The sequence below is a fragment of the Emiliania huxleyi genome, assembly GCF_000372725.1.
Source record: "Emiliania huxleyi CCMP1516 unplaced genomic scaffold EMIHUscaffold_27, whole genome shotgun sequence".
NCBI lineage: Eukaryota > Haptophyta > Isochrysidales > Noelaerhabdaceae > Emiliania > Emiliania huxleyi.
In genome coordinates, this window is record NW_005200011.1 from 560,723 (window position 1) to 579,628 (window position 18,906).

The 18,906-nt window shown below is 62.1% G+C and overlaps 7 protein-coding genes across 7 annotated transcripts; 4 read left to right on the forward strand and 3 right to left on the reverse strand.

The window, feature by feature from the left end:
- Positions 1 to 2,598: 2,598 nt before the first annotated feature.
- Positions 2,599 to 3,926, reverse strand: EMIHUDRAFT_435421 (hypothetical protein). Its single transcript, XM_005777013.1, has 4 exons — positions 3,407 to 3,926; positions 3,269 to 3,334; positions 2,959 to 3,198; positions 2,599 to 2,883 (listed from the first exon to the last, which is right to left on the reverse strand). The coding sequence occupies exons 1-4, from the start codon at positions 3,595 to 3,597 to the stop codon at positions 2,829 to 2,831; spliced, it is 552 nt and encodes a 183-aa protein (XP_005777070.1). The 5' UTR covers positions 3,598 to 3,926; the 3' UTR covers positions 2,599 to 2,828.
- Positions 3,927 to 4,032: 106 nt separating this feature from the next.
- EMIHUDRAFT_450560 (hypothetical protein) lies at positions 4,033 to 4,387 on the reverse strand (the record flags this gene model as incomplete). The annotated part of the gene is made up of 2 exons (XM_005777014.1): positions 4,033 to 4,235; positions 4,302 to 4,387. Coding segments are annotated over 2 exons (174 nt in total), but the record flags the coding sequence as incomplete, so codon positions are not given.
- A 432-nt stretch (positions 4,388 to 4,819) lies between these two features.
- On the forward strand, positions 4,820 to 5,334 carry EMIHUDRAFT_435422 (hypothetical protein; the record flags this gene model as incomplete). The annotated part of the gene is made up of 1 exon (XM_005777015.1): positions 4,820 to 5,334. A coding segment is annotated over one exon (513 nt), but the record flags the coding sequence as incomplete, so codon positions are not given.
- Positions 5,335 to 5,755: 421 nt separating this feature from the next.
- EMIHUDRAFT_101048 (hypothetical protein) lies at positions 5,756 to 6,517 on the forward strand (the record flags this gene model as incomplete). Its single annotated transcript, XM_005777016.1, has 1 exon — positions 5,756 to 6,517. The coding sequence occupies one exon, from the start codon at positions 5,756 to 5,758 to the stop codon at positions 6,515 to 6,517; it is 762 nt and encodes a 253-aa protein (XP_005777073.1).
- Positions 6,518 to 8,973: 2,456 nt separating this feature from the next.
- On the forward strand, positions 8,974 to 9,316 carry EMIHUDRAFT_206700 (hypothetical protein; the record flags this gene model as incomplete). The annotated part of the gene is made up of 2 exons (XM_005777017.1): positions 8,974 to 9,097; positions 9,195 to 9,316. 2 exons carry the CDS (start codon positions 8,974 to 8,976, stop codon positions 9,314 to 9,316), a joined length of 246 nt encoding a protein of 81 aa, XP_005777074.1.
- A 3,479-nt stretch (positions 9,317 to 12,795) lies between these two features.
- EMIHUDRAFT_101049 (hypothetical protein) lies at positions 12,796 to 14,070 on the reverse strand (the record flags this gene model as incomplete). Its single annotated transcript, XM_005777018.1, has 4 exons — positions 12,796 to 13,028; positions 13,168 to 13,502; positions 13,573 to 13,745; positions 13,834 to 14,070. The coding sequence occupies 4 exons, from the start codon at positions 14,068 to 14,070 to the stop codon at positions 12,796 to 12,798; spliced, it is 978 nt and encodes a 325-aa protein (XP_005777075.1).
- A 1,915-nt stretch (positions 14,071 to 15,985) lies between these two features.
- EMIHUDRAFT_101050 (mitochondrial carrier protein) lies at positions 15,986 to 18,382 on the forward strand (the record flags this gene model as incomplete). The annotated part of the gene is made up of 3 exons (XM_005777019.1): positions 15,986 to 16,060; positions 16,877 to 17,028; positions 17,488 to 18,382. 3 exons carry the CDS (start codon positions 15,986 to 15,988, stop codon positions 18,380 to 18,382), a joined length of 1,122 nt encoding a protein of 373 aa, XP_005777076.1.
- Between the last annotated feature and the right edge of the window lie 524 nt (positions 18,383 to 18,906).

Here is an 18,906-nt window from a genome sequence, read left to right on the forward strand (position 1 = left end):
GCCCCTTTTCGGGGGGTCCTCCAAGGGTTTCTTGGCAAAATTCTGGGCCGATTAAGCCTTGGATTGGTCGCCCCCGCGGTTTTCGCGGTGGCCCTTTTGAAGGGGAGCCCCCCTTTTTAAAACCCATTTCCTTTTTGGCAAACGGGGAAAAACACCCCCCCACCGGGGGGCGCCGCCCCCCCAAGGGCCAGGATAAAGGTCTTTTTGGGGGGGCCCCCCCCCAAATTTTGCTCCGGGGGGGGGGGGCCCCCCCCCCCCTCCCCCCCCCCCCCCCCCCCTCCCCCCCTTCCCCTCGCCTGCACCCCACGACCCCACGCCGTCCTCTTGCAGTTCGCACACCATATGAGACACCATTCGAGATTCGAGTCGTCGCGTCGCCCGCGCCCAGAAAGTTTCTCGGAAAGTTCACCACCCTTCTGTGGCGATCGTGATAGCTACGAGTAGTCGCGACCAGACGCAAGGCGAAACGTGGTCAGGCGCGCCGCCCTCTCCGCCCGCTTCGGCCGCGGCGACGGCAAGACAGAGGCGGAGGCGGAGGAAAGCAGCAGCAACTTCGCGGCGTCCAACCAGCCGAGCCACTGGTGCGACCAGCCGGGGGAGCAACCCTCCAAACCTCTCCCCCCCCACCGGCCCCGGCCACACTCAGCTGAGGCCCGCCCTCCGCGCAGGTTCGGCTGGCGAGCCCCCCCGGAGGCTGTGCCACCGCCTGTCCAACTGCCGGCGACGCCTTCGCCCCGTGGGCGGCATGCCACCTTCTCCCTCATGTCACCGGGCCTCGCATCGCTCATGCGGGCACTATCGGCAAGAGCGCGACGCGGCCCGGCGTTGCTGCCTGCGCCGCCGGTGGTTTGAGATACTGTGACTGACCTGCATTGCCATATTGGCTTTACGAGTAGTTCGTCGATCGCCGTGCAAAGCTCGCTTCCAAGCTCTCACGCCGCGCGTAGGGCCCTTAGGGGCCTAGAGAACACAATCCTCCTCCCTTTTCTCCCAGTAAGCTAAAAGTCCCTACGAGAGTGATATCAGTAGACACAGTAGTCAGTACACAAACACATTGAGCGAGCGGCGGAGCGCGCGCGTGCTGACCCTGTTTCTTTGCGACTTGCGGCGCCGTGCGCACGTGAGACGCACGGCATGTTGTGCGAGTATATATATGGGACAAAAGCGTCGAAAATGTCCCAAAAGCAGTCTCGAGTTTGTGGCAGCTCCGCAGCCAGCGCGGGCTGCCAGGACGCACCGCTCGCGCGTTCGGCGCACTCCCTGGCACCCAGGGAGTGCGCCGAACCGACCAGACCGAAAACGCTCGACGCCGCGCTCGCTGTGGAGCTGCCACAAACTCGCCGCCGAGCGTGCCACCGAAGGCGTCCCGGCGGAGGTGATGGAGTGTGAGACCTGAGGCTGCGGAGGTGACGCCTGAGGTACCGGCCCGTGCACAGCGACTCAACCAGCGACCGCCACGGGCTCAGACGAGACCTGTCGACGCGTTCCGGCTCAGCTTCACCGTGGTCCTGGGGCGTCTGTCGACGTCAGGACCACCCATACAGCTCGCGGGTTTGAGGTCGCAAGAGCCAAGATGGTGGCGTTTGGACATCCCAATCATCACACAAGACAGCCTGTAGGTGGTGGCGGGGCGGCGCAGTGTTTGCGGCACTCGGCAGTAGGCACCCGCGGCACGGCCCCGCTGTCGGCTCTCGCGGGCTGCGGAACCGGACCCAGAAGGGGACGGTCCGGGCGAGTGTGGCAGTTCCTGCGCTAGCATGGGCACCCTCTATCATAGGACTACTGATCCTGGTCATTAGAGCTGCCAGGGATAGCGTCAGGAGCCGGTAGGAGTCAAAACCCCTCATATTTGAGACATCGTGTCCAATATACGGCCTCCAGAAGTTTCTCCGATACCTCGGGAGCGGGCAGGTATTCACACCTCGGCAGTGTGGGCAGGGCAGGGCAGCGCAGTGTGGGTTTCACACCCGGGGCAGGTAGGGGATCGGGCAGGGCAGGGCAGGGCAGTTGTGCGGCAGTATGCGGCAGGGCAGGACCACAAGCAGAGTGGGCAGGTCGGATGTCAAGAGGCAGGTCCCAATTGCAGTCTGAGATTTAAAAACTCACGTCGTGAAAAAAAGGCGCGCATAATTGCTGTGGACCTGAGATTCACATCCCATTCTCATTGAGATTACTTATAGGGACGGCCGATCGACGAAACACACGTGATAGCTCGCGAGCTCAACAAGTTCTCAATCAAATCTCAGGGGGGTCTGATGTGTATAGGAAATGGACGGCACTGCAGTTAAGACGTGCACTAAGTGCAAGGCTGTGAAGTCGACCGAGGACTTCAACCGCTGCGGTAATGGGTACAGATCGCAGTGTTGGGAGTGTCAGAGGGCGTACACTGTGAAGTATCGCGCGACTGAGAAATGGCGCGCGCAGAAGGAGGCGTTTGAGCATGAGATGCTGCTTCGGTGGCTGGCAGCTAAGTCTTAGTTGAATCCCCGTGTACCCGTCCCACGAAGCCGACCCACCCCGACCCCATCAGCCGGGAACCCCATCCGATTAAGCCATGCCTGGCCTTGTTCCTCAGTTGCGTCCCTTGGGTTTCTCGTTACGGGCCACATTCTAGGGGGTTCGTAACGCGAAGAATGGGCTATCATTGATCCATTTCGTTCGCGCAACGAGCCGCCACTCTCATGATCATGCGTGATGTTATTTCTAAATGTGCTTATTTACCCTTTTCTCCATACAGTTGACGTACAGTTTTATTTCTACATTTTCATTTACCCGCTCGGAAGCACGGAAGAGCAAGTGAGGGAGAGAAGTCGCGGAACCCGCCCGCCTCAGCGCGAGATCATCATGCTCGCAGGAGCGTATGTCGCGAGGTCGGCGTGAAACCTGCGGGTGCGGCCGGGCACGGCTTCGCATGAGTGGCAAGTGGCGCACGTCATGCTTGGCGAGTTGCTCGCAGGCCTGCCCGGAGAGCCGTCCTCCTGGTACACTTCGACGAGGTTGTAGGTGTACGAAAAGTCGCCGCCGCATATCGAGGACTGTCGTACCCAGTCGGTCCCGTCATTCGAGCCCTCATCCGCCTGAATCGCCTCGAAGCGGACGCACGAGCCCGGCAGAACGAACCAGGCGGGGAGGCAGGGCGGGATTGGCAGGCAGCAGCAGCAGCATAGGTTCGCCTCAATGAGAATCTCGGCGCGGCGGCTGCGAGGTTGGCGGGAGGGAGTGGGCGGTGACCGCTGCCGGCTGTGTAGCGCAAGCGTGAGCAGCGCACTAGTCCTCTGAGAACTCGAAGCGGTACGAGTAGTCGCAGCAGCGGCCCAGGTTGATTAGGAAGAGCCTACTCATGCGCTGAGAACGTGTCACGGACGCTCTCCCGGCAGCAGCCACCCACGGGGCAAAGAGGAGGCGCCAGAGGCAGCCTGGAGGCTCAGTCCACTGTCCTGTGTGGGAGGAGCCGCCGTAGCCACCGAAGACCTCCAGGTGAGCCACGCGACTATCTGGGTCCCAAGTGGACCACTTGAGCGTCTGGATGCTACCGCCGGTCGAGTGTTTGCCTATGGAGATGAAGATGCGTTCGAGACTTTTAGGTGGCGAAATCATCGGCGGAATGTTGAGGGCAAATATCAGTGTCCCATGTCGGCGAGTACGCGCCTCGCTGGAGCGTCGCGCCCGCAAGTGATGCAATCTGCGGCACGTCCCCTATGCCCGAGTTTACGCGCTTCTCTGGCTTGCAGTGGCAGAGCAACCACTGGGCGAGTGACTGTGGTTTGGTCGAGTGGTCATCGAGGAGCATCCACTGCGCGAGCGAGGAGCGTGGTTTGACGGCCACGCAGAAGCACCTCTCCTTGCAATTCAGCGTGGGCTCGGACATCGTCCGAGTCGACAATACCTTCTCTGTGGCAGCCTACCTCCTGCATCGTAGTATGGCACACTTCAGAGCTGTGAACGTGAACAGAGTGGTACCAGCACTGTGGGTCGTTGCGGCACGCAAGGGGGGCCTCCCGGACGCATGATCCTAGCCCAATACGTCCCACGGAGCACGTTTGGATTTTTGACAGAATTAAATGCACTGCCCCCGCACGGTACTAATAGTCGTAGTTTTGGCACCGCTGCCCTTCACGGCACCACACCGCCGCTTGACAGCCCGAGATTAGCCTAGCAGCGAGTGGGCATCGCCTGCCGGTCGGCTGGGCACGAGCCAAGCACTTGGGCGGCCGTCAACCGAGTCCGAGCGGCGCCTGAGGTGGGTGCCACGGCGTCTGCACGAAGGCGTGGCGGGGTGAGGAGCCAGGAGTGGTGAACACCTCCCCGTCGGGCGCGCGGCGCGTCGGATGGTCCGCCGAGGCCGCCGCCGCCCCGGCGGCGGCGATGGGGGCGGCGGGGCCGACCCGGCCGGCGTTTGTCGGCTCCACCTACAGAAGAGCAGTCTCTGTGGGTCGACGATACTAACTTGGTAGTAACGCGGAGCGGTGCTGTGCGGCGCCGAGTTGTGCGCGAGGCGACCTCCTGAGGCTACCTGAGCTGGCAATGGATGCCACCAGGACGCACGGCTAGCAGGAGCCAGTCAGGCATGCCCTGCTGTGGAGCAGAGCCGGCTCGCGGCTGGCGCACCGGCGATACTAACTCAGCGCGCCGCGAGAGGCGAATCTGGGCGACTTTGGAGGCGCAGTTCTCGAGGTTGCCGTCGACGATTGATGTCGGGTAAATTGTCACTGCCGTCCGGGAAGGTCTTCTCTCAGCAGGCCGAGCGCCGTGGCCTGGCTCGGCTCGCCGCGAGTCGCGCGAATTTATGTATGTAAAGAGTGAGTGCAGTCGAGAGGACAGGGGAGGGACGCGTCCAAGGGGGGTCCGAGGGGGGAACGGAGGCTTGGGATTTTGCATCCATGGCCGGGGAAGGCGAATCGGTCCGTTCGGGAGGCGAATCGGTCCGTTCGGGAGGTCAGCGGATTGTCGCTGTGGAGCGCAGGGGCGAGGGCGTCGACCGACGGGCGGCGCACCAGGAGCCCCTCGCTGGCGCGGTAGGTCACGGAACGACGGGTCGAGCCCCTCCGCCAAGCGAGGCGGCGGTCGAGACGGTGAGCGGTGGGCGTGGCGGAGTACGGCCGACACTACGTGCTGCGGCAGCCCGCGGAGTCGCAGGAGGCGCGGTGGAGCGGCTGCGCTTGGACGCGACGGCGAGGCTGGCCGGGCACGCTGTCGTCGAGATAGGCACGCATGTCGAGATCCTGGGTTCGCAGAGGAGGGTTCGTGTGGATGCGGTCGAGTACGACGGCTACCCGGACGCCGAGCGTCTCCTCTCGTCACGGGATCAAGTGAGACTGAGACGGAGAGCTCTGTGTGCGGACTGCTACCCGGGTACCCAGGTACTGGGCTGGGTTTTTAGGCATTGTGGGGTTGGCACTCCGGTACCCTCATGACCTCCTGCGGTCTCTGAGATGGACACCAGTGGGTGTGGGACCACAGCCAGGATACACTCTCGAGACCTTGAGCACTTGAGCACTGGATAGGGCCGATTCCGCGTGGTACGGGACTAGACAGCAACGGCTATCCGTGCTGCTGTGCGCCCCCTGGTGCGTGGTTGCCTTCAAGTTCTTAGATCACAACCCAAGGATGATATAATAAGGCAAAAAGATTGGTTGCGCCTTGCCGATCCGCACCTACCTAGGCTCTTGGGTGGCGCGCCACTCTTCACAACGAACCTGGTGTGGCTCGGGGAACGGGCGCGAGGCCGCAACGCGAATCAACGTGCACGTGCAGGATGGCTGACGCGATGGACGAGGAGGCATTGATCGATGCCGTGGCCGTCCTCAAGCTCGCAAACCCTGGCGCGACCGCAAAGGAGGTGCACGATCTGCTGACCAAGCTGGACGGCTGGGCCGACGAGTCGCTCAGTCGTGTGAAAAAGGCCTGCTCCAAAGCTGGGAAACGCGGGCTCACAGAGAAGCAGGAGCAGTGCACGGGCGCCGCCGAGGCCATCCGCCCGGAAGCGAATCGCTTTCCTGTCGTTGACGAGGCGGCTGCGCGGGCTGCCGGCCTGAACGACACTGGGATGGCGACGCTGCGGCGCTACGAAGCGGCCGCCACGGCGGGCGATGTGGATATGCAGTATCGGCTCGGCTGCAGCGATGAGATGATCGGCATCGGGCCAGCCACCACGTGGTTGCGCATCGCCGCCGAAGGAGGCCACGCGAAGGCCCAGTACAACCTCGCGTGCGCGTACAAGAGCGGTGAGGGTGCTCCCGTCGATTACAAGGAGTCGGCACGATGGAACCGCGCGGCCGCCGAGCAGGGGCATACGGAGGCGCAGTGCAATCTCGGACTGTCGTACTGCAAGGGCCAAGGCGTGGCGCAGAGCTATGCAGATGCAAAGGGCTGGCTCGAAAAGGCAGCGGCGCAGGGCGACGAGTTGGCAGCGCATGAGCTAGGGAAGGTGCAAATGGCACTGGCAGTCCAGGCACGAGGGCACATCGCTATGTTTAGTGGCCGCGAGGTTGCCACAGGCTTAGAGAAGAATCGTTGAACAAAGTCTGAGCACGGTAGCGGCATCGTTGAACAAACTGCATAAGCACGGCACGACCTTACACGGCTTTAGTTTGAAGCGGGACGGATGTTCGTACTGTTGGTCGCATTTTAATCGGCAGTTCTATAGAAAATAGCTTGGTTGTGACAAGAGGCCCACTAGCTCGTCTAGGACAACACACGACACCTCGATACTAACAAAGACTCCGATACATGAGGTATGTGAAGACGTACCTGCACCTGGTACTGTCTGTGCGATTTCTGGAACGTACTTTGTACTTTTAGCTTACTGGGAGAAAAGGGAGAGGCAGGCGCGATTTCTAGGCCCTTGGGGGCCCTACCACTCAGCGCAGTCGGAGAAAGAAGCCGGTGAACGAATCTTCGGAGAGGATGGGGCAGTCATCACTGCCGCGCTCACTGACTGGCTGGGTTCGAGAGATTGTGCGAGAGATTGTGGGAGAGAGCTTGCGTCGGAGTCGTTCCTCCGCTCCCACCTGTCGAGTGCAAGCTTCAGTTCCTTGGAGTCGAGGTACCAGACGCCGTCAACCTGCCCTGCGCCCTGAGCAAAGTCGAGGGCCTTTTCCCTCTCGGCCCGAGCCTGGGCGGCAGCGGCCTGGCGCGTTGCATTCTTCTTTGCGTTTGACGGCTTCTTCTTACCGTCTCCATGGGTGCCCGCTCCATTGCCGCTCAAGTGCCCACGCGGGGCAGCAAGGGGCGCGCCACCAATTTGGCTAGGAGGGGCGGCTAACTTGCTCGTCCGGAAACCTGCCTCGTCGACAATCCCTTTCTGTGAACAGCCTACTGTGCTGCATGAATGGTTGGGCAGGTGTGAACAACACCTCGTGACCACGGCGCCACAGGCGCCTGTTGATGGGTCCAGGTGATAGCCCTGAATGGGCAATGCATACGCCTAGTTGGGCCTCAGATCGCCCGACCGCGTCCCGGTGCTCTGTGGTCGGATTTGTGACGCCGCCGCAACGCGCTGCGGTCGGGGCCCCTCCGGAGGCCGAGGATGGCCGTGACGGACCGGGACGAGCTCTGGGAGGTAGAGTGTCAGTGTATATATTGTAGAGACTAACCATGTGCACAATATCTCTCACTCTAGCTAAGCCTGGGAAGGCGATGCCGGGGCCGTACAGCAGCTTGATGGTGCTTCGCCGGCGTGCGTCCCGGAGCGGTGCCCCGGTGCCGGACGGGCGGTCCGTGGCCCGTGGGACAAAATCGGGGACAACGCCGACACCGCTTTGATTCGACTTTTAACTTCAAACAAAGACAGTCGCACGCGCCGCGCCGCGGCGCGTGCGACTGTCAGGAGCGGATCCGTCAGTTAGTCGTGTTGACGCCGGGCTCGTGTCCCCCACAACTTGCCCAACCATTCCTCCAGCAAGTATGTGATAGAAGACGTACTGTGCGATTTCGGGGCCTGGGGTTGTGCGTTCACATTTTTTTCTCAATACATAACGCGGCTGGTGCTCGTGGAAACTTTGGGTGGCATTGCGCCGCCCACCAAGCAGTTCCTCCACGTGTTCGCCAAGGAAGCGGCGGGCACCAACACGGACCGGACGGGTACGGGGCGGCGTCGGCGAGCCGCGAGCGCCTCCTCCTTCGTCGTCCACCACACGCAGCAGATCCGAGTACAATCACTTTTCTGTGAACCGACGCTGGACATCGGACAAGTGGTCCACACGCTGAACAGAAAATGTTCAATCTCAATGTCCCACCCCCCTGCGCGCGGGCCTTCTAGGCTCGCGGGTAGTCTCCCCTCATTCCCAGGGCCTCCAGGGCTCGCACCTCAACCTCTCACACAGACCAGCGCAAAGCGCCATAGGACGTATTTTCTCAGTGTATGTGGCTCTTACGTACATTCCCGTAGTTTTCTTGTCAATAACAAGGTCTGTGAACTTCAGGGCTCGCACCTCAACCTACCTCTCACAGACCAGCGCATAGCGCCAGAATTCTTTTCTTCTCATAACAAGGCAACACAAAACAACGCGCGCGCGTGAACAGACAGGGCTCCAGGCCCCAAATGACGTGTGAGTGTTAGAGTTGTTTGGTATTGCTAAAAATCTCTCTCTAACAAGGCTGTGAACAGCCTATGTGAAGACATGCGAGCGATTTCGGGGCCTGGGGTTGTGAGAATTTTTTCTCAATACAAGGTGTGTGAACAAGGTACAAGCTCCGGTCTTTTTGTTTTTGAGCTTAGCCTTCGATGTTATGAAACAACGCAAGGCGGACATGGCATATCGCTCTCGGGCCCACAGACATCCCGCACACTCGCCGCACACCCTCTGTGAACAAGCACTTATAATCTCTCTTCACGTAAAATCTCTTCATAATGTGTATTTCACAGCCTTGTTATTGAGAAGAAAATACGTCCTAGGGCGCTGTGCGTACACACAAAAACAAAAAGCTGAGGCTTGGAGGGTCTGCCACTACTCGGCGTCCCAGCGACGGCGCATGCCGGGCAGCAGCGCTACGCTCGTCCCCGAGACCGGGGTGCAGCGCGACTGGGAGGAGCGAGAGTTTGCGCAGTCCATCCAGCTTGGCATCAAGTCGCTCGCGCAGTTCCTGAACGAGTTTGGTCTGCGCTAGCAGCCCCGTCCGACACACTTCAACACACAGAGCAGAGCGAAGGTCCCTGCGAACCGCATTGCTGACGCCTCCCCTCGCGCACGCAGAGAACACGACGCGTACCAAGCTCGCCAGTCTAAACAGCAAAATTGCGAGGCTCGAGCGGCGAATGACACTAGTGGAGGCGACGTTCGACTCGGTCAACCAGCCTCCCGCGGCCACGAGCTGACAGTGCGTGTCAGCCACACGGTGGCGCAGGGCTCTTACTGTATCTGTGCTTGCGGGCGGTTTTCCTTTTCCCTGATCGATGATGTCTGATGTGCGACGCGAGGCCGCCGGGACCACTCATGCGCGTGTTGGGCGTAGGCGGGGTGTGGCGCTCTCGAACTATAAATTCGTCTCTTTTTTCTCCCCAAGACGCACTGTCGTCTATCCACTACGGGTCGGAGCAGGCCCATGATCCGCTCACCGTCCACCTCGCGCCGCCCGCCCGGGTGCCGGGGGGACACCGGACACGCCGTGTGGATTCTGACGATAAGTGGTTGTGTTAGTGCTGGATACCGTCCTCGCGTTTCATGCTTTGGGACGACTTTGGCCCTTTCACGTCTGTCTGTCTCGGAGCGTAGCGCTAGCGGGATCGCCGACTTTCGACGCCGACTTGGTCGCCTTGGCCGAGCGTTTTTGATCTCTGGATCTGTGGGCGCCCGCCCGCCGCCTCTGAGGGGGTCGGGCCCCCTAGACTGAAAACAAAAACAAGCTCGAAAACAGCCAAAATCAGCCTGCGAGAGAGGCACTGCGCGCCGCTGACCTCAATGTGGGGAGATGTGTGCCGACACCAATACTGATCTAAAACCTGGAAACCCTTGTTCAAAGCCGACCCTAAGCGCCATCCTTCCTGCTCTCACCTGATGCTGCTTCCCCGCGCCGCCTCCTTGGGCCCCCTTGGGCGTATTTTCTACTCCCAGTGGGGTCCGGGCCCCCGGGCCCCCTCCTGTTTTCTTGGAGCACTTGGAGTGCAGTCGGCAACCTCACATCCAGGGCCGGGGAGCTCAGAAGCGCACCCAGCGGGCCGGATGATCGGGATCGGGCTACGGGCTAGAGAGCCCTGACCCCTAGGGGGGGTGCGCGTTCGCAGGGCAAGGGCCTTAAAGTAAACACGGGTCTCCGAGGGTTGGCCCCGCGTACCGGGTTTCCCCTTAACTGCAGGACGCCCCCTCTACTCGGAGCTAATGAACACCACACTGCACGCCTCACACGTCACACCACCACTCCACACTCACTCGCGCAGGCACTTGAGTAGACCCCCCGCCTGAGGGCTCACCCCCTGTCCTCCCAGGGTTCCGACCCCCTTTGATTCGTTCTCTTGCTCGTCTCACGAGCGTCATGCGACGGCCGGTGTGGCCGTTTCCCTCGTTGTTGGTGTCGCTTCCTCCGCTGCCGCCCTTCATCTCCGCCAGCTTCTCCCGGCTCCACCGCTTCCGAGGGCGTCGACGGCCCGGCCGAGGTCTCCCCGGGCGAGGGCGACGGCATTGGGTCGTGTCGCCTCCCCTCCCAGGGAGGTCGAGCCCGCTCTCCCTGGTCGGCGAGTCGTGCCCGCACTCGCGGCCTCTCTATCGTCCCCGGCTCGCCCCCCCCCTCCGCCGGCTCCTCTCCAGGCTCGGGGAGGCATGGCTCTCCCTGTCGAAGGTCGCGGTGGTCCGGTTGCCACTGCGACTGGCCTTCCCCCGGTGAGCCCGTACGTCCCGACTCCACTCTCAGAGGCCGCGTTAGCTCATCTCTCACCTCCTCCGACAACTGACCCCAAGCCCCCCCCGGGGTCCTCCGGCCTCGGCTTTCCGGTTCGCCGGCGGGTCCGCTATCGTACCGCGGTGACTCCCCTCCCCCATCTCCTCCTCCCGGGTACACCTTTTCTGTTTTCTGTTTTTCAAAACGCCCGCCCGCCCGCCACCCCGAAGCGGCTCGGCCCCCCACAGATCCAGAGATCAAAACCCCTTGGCCCTTCTTTTAATTGCTGCCAACTCGGCTGGCGCGAAGCCGTTTTTCTTTTGCTGTTGTGTAAGAAAGAAAGAAAAGCACAACCCAAAGGAGGGATGGGAGGACGGCACGCCGCCACCACACAGGGATTTCACGGGAAGGAAGGTGTGTTGCTAGCCGTCGCCCACCCTTGGGCGTCTGCCTCTTCCTATCTCTCTTCGTTCGCACGCAGTCCCTCGCTCGCCGATTCTCGCTGCAACCTTCATGCCACCTCGCGGTCGTCCCACTCTCGTCGTTCTCTCCTGTCTTTTGCTGTCGTTTCTTGGGAGACAAACTAATAAAGATTTTTTGAGCTAGCCTTCGATGTTACGAAGATTTTTTTGATCGTACGATGACGTTACGTTCGAGAGCGGCCCTTCATCGTCAACGCGTTGCACTCGATGCCGCCGCAACAAATTACGAGCGACGACTTCGCCGCGCGCTACCGCGCCACGCTCGGCGCGCTGTGGTCGCGAGGCCGGTCGGGCGGCTCACCCTGGGCGGCGGTGCGTATCGCAGAGGTTGCTTTCTTCGAGGACGGTGGGCTCGTGGAGTGGTTCTTCTCTGCAAAGGACGGTGTGCTGCGGCGCAAGCACCGCACCAGCCTGAGCACCGAGCGGCTGGCCGATGAGATGGGCCGGAGAGCCAAAGGCCGGGCCGGCCCTGACGACGTGCACGCCCTCGCGTACTTCCTGCGAGGCTGCTCTGTCTCGGCGACACCCCTCACTCGTAGCAGGCTGCAGTGGCTACTGCAAGGGGATGAGTCGCGGCGTGAAGGCCTGCGGGCTATTCAGCGGTTCGTGGTGCCGCGTGGGGAGCACGAGACCGTTCTGCGAGTCGACTGGCGCGCCCACATCGTCGACCTTCAGCTCCGCAGCTCAAGGCACCACACACACACACACACACGCTCGCGCGCGGACAAACACATTGATCGTCTATACCCTTTTTACCTTTCCCGCACCCAGGCAGCGGCTGGTCGACTGTTTGGTTGCGGCCGAGACGCGCCTCGCCACCCACTCGCCGGCGCTGTCGCACTCGCAGCAGCAGCGGCACGTCCCAGCGACGGTGGCAACAGAGGCGACGGCCCATTGCGCCTCACTTTCGGAGGCTTTGCACCGCGACATTTCTCCAATGGCCCGTCGCATCGTGGCCGACTTCAAGCCGGTGGCAGCTTCGGGGTCAGGTGGTGGCTCGCGGCCGCATCTCGTGCTGCTTTGGGCGGCGGCGCCTCCCGCGGCGGGCCCTCTGCCGGCCACACTGCTCCCAGCCTCGGCGCCTGTGCAGCCACTGCCGGAGACGGAGAGCGCGGTAGCGGATGGCGAAAGGGCGGAGATCGGGGACGGGGCTGAAATTGTCGGTGCTGTCTCCTGCGCCAGTGTAGGACAGGGAGCGGGGCGGGCTGCCTCTTTGCCAGACGAGCAGAGAGAAACATGCAATGTAGCAATGTACGAGGGAGTCACGCCTTGAGTGCGACCCGGCACGCGCTAGGAGCGCATAGCGCATGAGCCATCAGGCTGCGAGGCTGGTGCGACCACGCGGAAAAATCTGCCGCCGTCTCTCCGGTGCTCTCCAGTCTCCTCTCTCTGTCGGATCTCTCATTGGTCGCGCGTCTCTTTTGGCTGTCTATGACACTCGTACGTTGTGTCGCACTGTACTGTACTGCACCTAGGTCGTGTGCTCTCCCAGCTCTAAAAATCACACCTTGAGAAACGTTCCCCGCTCCCCTTGCGCTCTCAAGTCGCGGTCGGTCCTCACAGTTGCACGCGCTTCGGTCTTCGTGCAATCGAGTCTCTCCTCCGCGGGCGTCACAGCCTCCCCACCCCTGCCGTCGACGTCCGCGTCGCTCGACTCCGAGCCGTCGCTCGCGCCGCCCGCCTCACGTCGCCTCGCTGCTGATTTGTCCGCCGAGGCCGGCGCCTTTGCCTCAGCTGCAGTCGAGCGCCGCGGCGGTCCGTGGGGGCCGGGAGTCCTACGGACCTCGCTCTTCCACTGCTCATAGAGCCGGTGGCCGGTCCGTCCGTGTTCGGCAATTCGGTCCATCCCGCACTGCGCCTCGGAGGAGCGCACCAGCAGGTAGTCCCAAAAGACGTACTCGCCTAAGCGGGTGCGGATGCGCGCGCGAGTGTGGGAAGCCGCAGCTGGACAAGGAGGGAGGAGAGGCGACGCACTGAGGGGATCGGGCATCTAATCTCTGGCCCGCAACCGGCTCATGCGGCAGTGGCAGCCCCGCCTTTACGCGCTTGAGCGAATGGAACACGGAGGAGTATGAGCGCTGAAACTCGAGCACGAGGCCGGCGAGGGAGTCATAACCAAACTTTTTGTAGTAGAGCTCGCGCCGCCGGCTGAGTCCGACGCAGCCCCACTTGGAGTTGAGCTTGAGCGCGAGCACGATGTGCTTGTACCTACTCATTGCACCAGGTGTGGCATCGTGGCCGTGCCACCGCGCTGATGGCCCTAGCCGGTGTCACTCACGTCTGGCCGTCGACCGACGACTTGAAGCTAAGCGGCACACGCTCGAGCTCGCGCTGGCCCTGGGTGAGGTAGGCAGCCAAAAACACGGCCTCGACGCACTTGATCGGGAGGGACAGCCTCGTGATCTCGCGCGCCGTCTCCAGGATTCGGCTCATCGGTCTCTGCTTGCGCACCTGCTGCCGCAACGGCCAGCGTCGGTGCCGCGAGCACGGGCTAGGCTGCAATTGGCCGGTGTGTGTGACGCGCATCAAAGTAGTTGACCTCGGTGAAGTTGTATCCCAGCTTCTCAATGTAGGCCTGAACCGCAACCACTTTGCTCTCGACCGATGCTGTCGACACGGCTAGGATTGGCGGCGTAGGGTACGGTGGACGCGGGAGGTCCTTGCGGATCCGGAGCGCGGCCACAGCGGCGTCGAAATCCGACTCCTCGGTTGGGGCGACTGGCGGCTCGGACTCAGCGGTCGCGTCGGCGACCGCCTCGCCGTCCGTATGTGGCATCGCACATACAGCGCGAGGACCGGACGGTTTGAAACGGAAAGGCGACTCTGAAATCAGTCTGTCTGCGATAGACGCAGCCACTCCCAGCTGCTCGGTGTGAACAGAGTTCGTACACCGAGCAGCAGGGAGCGCCGCAACTCGAGATCCCCCGAGAGTTCACGCGGAGTCGGCTGGGGCTATACCAGACAGGAAATCAGTCTACATGCCAAGATTGAAAAGTAACATGTCTGGACGTCGTCCGTTCGTGACGTCTCACTGCACGACGGGGGGCCAGAGGCAGGAGCTCGACTCGCCGCTATGAGCCCGCCCCTCCCCTCCCCTCAGCAGAGCAGGCGCGTGAAACCATGCGGATTCACGCAACGTATATTGGCAATCAATCTCCGAGGTGTTGGGTATCCAAAATCCTGCTCGTGCAGGTGGGGACCCTGTCCTCCTCCCACCCCTCGTTTGGGATGTCTGTTTTCTTTCTTTGGAGGGGGGGGGGGGGGGGATCTTGCTACTGGATGCTTCCCCCAAAGGCAAGTGGAAATAGCACTTGGAGCACTTGGAGTGCAGTCGGCAACCTCACATCCAGGGCCGGTGAGCTGAGAAGCGCATCCAGCGGGCCGGATGATCGGCATCGGGCTACGGGCTAGAGAGCCCTGACCCCTAGCTAGGGGGGGGCGCGCATTCGCAGGGCAAGGGCCTTAACCCCTAAACGGCTACCGAAACGGGGTGCCCGGAAGGGCGATATCACGGCGGCCTAACTGTGCCTCCGTGCGCTCGCCACATACCCCCTGCTGCCCGAGGGTCGTGTTAGTACTTTATTGGGCACATACAGAGGCGGTGGGAAGCCACCACGTTCCCTTCAAATTTCCCGCCACCGAGCTCCGGAGCGCGCTCTGCACGAGCTCCTGGGACGCGGTTTCGTCTTTCGATCCCAGACGGTCGTCGCACGTCGGCGCCCCAGTGAGGTCCGCCGTCATAAGTGTAGCACGCTACTAGACACACTGCCTCCAAGTTGAGCGGTGGAAAATTGTGACGAAGCCACGCACCGAGGCGCCGGCGTCCCTCTGGCAATCTGCCACCGACAGCAACACGCCTTTGATCACCGGCTGCTTGCGCTCCGCATACTCTCCAGAAGCTGTTGGTTGTGTGGCTGGTGATACTTCTATCAGCCTTCCTCATGCACAATGTTGCCGTTGAGCTACGAGGCTGCAACCCGTCGTCATTTGAGTTTGCTGCCAGCCACACACAGCGCGTTCCTGCTGCACGAATGGTTGGACAGGTGTGAACAACACCTCGTGGGGGCGGCACCGCAGGCGTCCATTGAGGGGTCCAGGTGATAGCCCTGGGCGGACAATCCATACGCCTAGTTGGACTTCAGATCGCCCGATCGCGTCCCGGTGAACTGACGTCGGATTTGTGACGCCGCCGCACCGCGCCGCGGCCGGGGGCCCTCCGGAGGCTGAGGATGGCCGTGGCGGACCGAGACAAGCTCTGGGAGGTAAAGTGTCAGTGTATATATTGTAGAGGCTGACCACGTGCACAATATCTCTCACTCTAGCTAAGCCAGGGGAGGCTATTCTGGGCGTCCACACGGCTTGCACTGGTGACCCTCGCGACAAAGCGAGCGCGTCCGGCAGAGCGACTGAAGAATCGAGGACAGAGTCACAAATCCCGCTTGTTGTGCATGTTTTGAGGTCGGACAGTGCTGCTGTCTTCTCCACGCAGCAGCCGACGCCACCAGGCCTCGGTAGCTGAGCAGCAGGAGCCTCCTCGCTGCTGGCAGAGTTGCGCCTCTGTTTGCCGCCGCTAAGAGATCGCTGTTGCGGGAATCCAGGGAATCTAAAGGAATCTAGAATCTGTGGGTCCGAGATTCGATCTGGGACCTGAGCCGCTCGGGACCAGCTGCACATGACTCGGGGCCACTGCCATGTCGCAGACGACTGCTGGATCGGCCGTCGCTGCGACCAGCCGCATCAGCTTTCTCTTTCACAGAATTGGCGAAGTTCCCATATGGGAACCACAGCCGTTTAGGGGTTTTAAAGTAAACACGGGTCTCCGAGAGGGCTCCGTGTACCGGGTTTCCCCTTAACTGCAGAACGCCCCCTCTACTCGGAGCTAGTGGACACGGACACTACGACACCACGCGTCACGTACACACACGACTGTCTAACGTGTACACTGCACGTCCTCGTCCCCCACCCTTCAGGGTGAATCTCCAGTCTGGTTCGGTCTCTTGCTCGCTTTTCGGGCGTCGCCCCACTGCCTCTGCAGACGTTTTTGATGTCTCTTCTTCGGAGGCGGCCCCTCCGCCCCACCTCCGTCGGCTAGCCCCATTGGCCCCGAGGGAGCCGACAGCCCGGGTGGGGCCTCCCCTGATCCCGCTGATAGCAAAAGAGTGATTTTGAAACTTGGATGAATTTCAGATTACTCGGAATCTGAAATTGTTTTTCACAGATCACTCGGCGAGCACAGATTACTCGGAATCGAACAAAATTTTAGGATTGTAGATTAATCGGATCGAACAAATTTTCCTCGCAGATTACTCGGCTCGTTTTCCTTCCCCATTTCAGTCCCGTGCCCAGTGTGTGTGTGTGTGTGTCGTGAGAGGTTTCTTCTAAAATTCTTTGATGTACTGGCCTTTCGTTAAAAAAAATCTCAGCTGATACTTGATACTTGAAGACACATCACACGAAACCCTCCCTCGAACGAGCAGCACACACAGAGCGTGATCTACGCGTCGGCCGCCTCCCGCTCCACCCGCCGCGACGGGCGGATGCGCAAGCCGTCTCCCGCAACCATAGGTCTCCTCGGACCATAGGTCTCCTCGGACCGCGGTGAAACCGCACTAAAGAGCAGGGAGCACACGACATCCGCGAGCATCACGAGCTGGACGAGCATCAAAGAGAAGGTTCTCGACCTCAACGACCCGACCGCCTTCCCTGCGTTTGGCAAGAGCGGCGGCGTGGAGAGGTCGGCGGGAATGAGCGGGCCCGAGTAAACTGCGACGGAAAACATGTAAATTCCCGAATCTGTTTTCGTTCAGTTTACTCGGGCTGGCCCCAGTTTACTCGGGCTGGCCCCGAGTACATGTAAACTGGTGTGTCTCGCGCCTTGCGCGTTGCGGGGGGCGACGGAAAAAATGTCGAAATGTGGTCCCGAATCTGTTTTCGTTCAGTTTACTCGGGCTGGCCCCGAGTAAACTGCGACGGAGAAATTGTCGAAATCTGGTCCCGCGTAATCTGTTTTTTCAGTTTACTCGGAGATCCGAGTGATGTGAAAAACAATTTCAGATTCCGAGTAAACTGAGATTTTTCCTTGAAACTTCTCCAGTAGAGAAAAAAGAAAGAAGTTCCGGGCGCGTCGCCGCCCGGCCGGCTGGGGCCAGCTTGCTGTCTTTCGCTGCGCCCGGGGCCGTGTGCCGCCCCTCAGCAGCCGCGAAGCCGCCGCCGACGAGAAGCTGGCGCTGGGGACCGGTTTCATGGAGTACCGCTACCAGGAGCTCGTGGGCGGCATGGCTGCTGGGCTAGTGCAGGACGCGCTGCTCCACCCGCTTGACGTCCTGCGCGCGCGGCTTGACACCGGTGTCAGCAGCGCCACGGCCCGCAGCGCTGCCAACCCGGCCACAGCGCTATGGTGCGAAGCGCAGTCAGTCGCTGCGGTCGACGGCATGCGCGGGCTCTATCGAGGCTACACGCTGTGCCTGGCCGCGTCCGCGCCGGCGAATGCGCTTTATTTCGGTTCATTCAAGGCGAGCCAACGCGCACTGGGGGACACCTCGGTGCCAGCGGCGGGGCGAGATTTTATCGCCGGGCTTTCCGCCGAGTGCGTCGCCAGTCTCCTGTGGACGCCGCTCGACGTGCTGAAGCAGCGCATGCAGGTCGGCCCAACCGACCTGGGCACGCTGGGCGCGACGCGCGACGCCTGCCGCGTGGGTGTGGTGGGGCTGTGGCGTGGCTATTTTGCCGGGCTGGCCGTGTGGGGGCCATTCTCGGCGTCGTACTTTGCAATGTACGAGGGGCTGCGACGGGCGATGGGCAGCGGCGACGGCGCGACCGAGGCCTCCGCCAGGCAGAGCATACCCGCAGGGCTCGGCGCCGGCGCGGCGGCGGCGCTGCTGACGCAGCCGCTCGACTGCGCAAAGACGCGCATCCAGGTGGGGGCGGTGCCGCGCAACCTCGGCTTGCTGAGCGTGATGCGGCGGGTGTACGTGCAGGAGGGGGCGGAGTCGCTCTGGCGAGGCGGCGCCGCGCGCACGCTCTGGCTGACGCCCGGCTGCGCGATCACCATCACCGTCTTCGAGGCCGTCGAGCGCCTGCTGCGCTGAGGAAGGTCGTTCGGCCCCGGCCGAGGGCGGACTGCGGCTCGGCGATCGGTTTGTCCTCGCTCGACTTGTGCACGCTCGAGCGGACCCCTAGCGCCCCGGCGGCGAGGTCCGAGGACCTCGCGGGCGGCGGATCGTTTGCGGCCGACGCTGCGCGGGCTTCGGGGCCGAGGCGTTTGCAGCGGGCTTGTGGGCGCCACTCGATCTCCTCAAGCAGCGGGTGCAGGCGAAGCCAGCCCGACGCGGGCCCGCCGCCCTCCAACCCCCTCCCCACCCACCTCGACGTCTATCGGGGCGCAGCGCTCGCCCGTGCGCTGCAGCCCTTTCGCGACGTCGCAAAGACAGAGCGTGACGCGTTCCCGCGCTTCCGGGGCGAGAGCCGGTGGCAGTGCGGACTATTTCCTCGCGCGACAAGCCTTCCCCTCCCCGCACCCCTCCCCGCACCCCCCTGCTCGCTCCGACCCTTGCTAGCCCCCTCGGCCAAGCCGCAGGTGGCGCAAAAAACGTGCACCTCTCCGTGCTCGCCG

What these genes read in the sequence shown, in the direction of transcription:
- EMIHUDRAFT_435421 (XM_005777013.1), bottom strand. Translation starts at nt 3,597, where the DNA reads ATGATTTCGCCACCTAAAAGTCTCGAACGCATCTTCATCTCCATAGGC. An exon ending in GAGCCTCCAGGCTGCCTCTG is followed by an intron (nt 3,335 to 3,406) that starts GCGCCTCCTCTT and finishes GCGCATGAGTAG; the next exon opens with GCTCTTCCTAATCAACCTGG. An exon ending in TTCGAGTTCTCAGAGGACTA is followed by an intron (nt 3,199 to 3,268) that starts GTGCGCTGCTCA and finishes CCAACCTCGCAG; the next exon opens with CCGCCGCGCCGAGATTCTCA.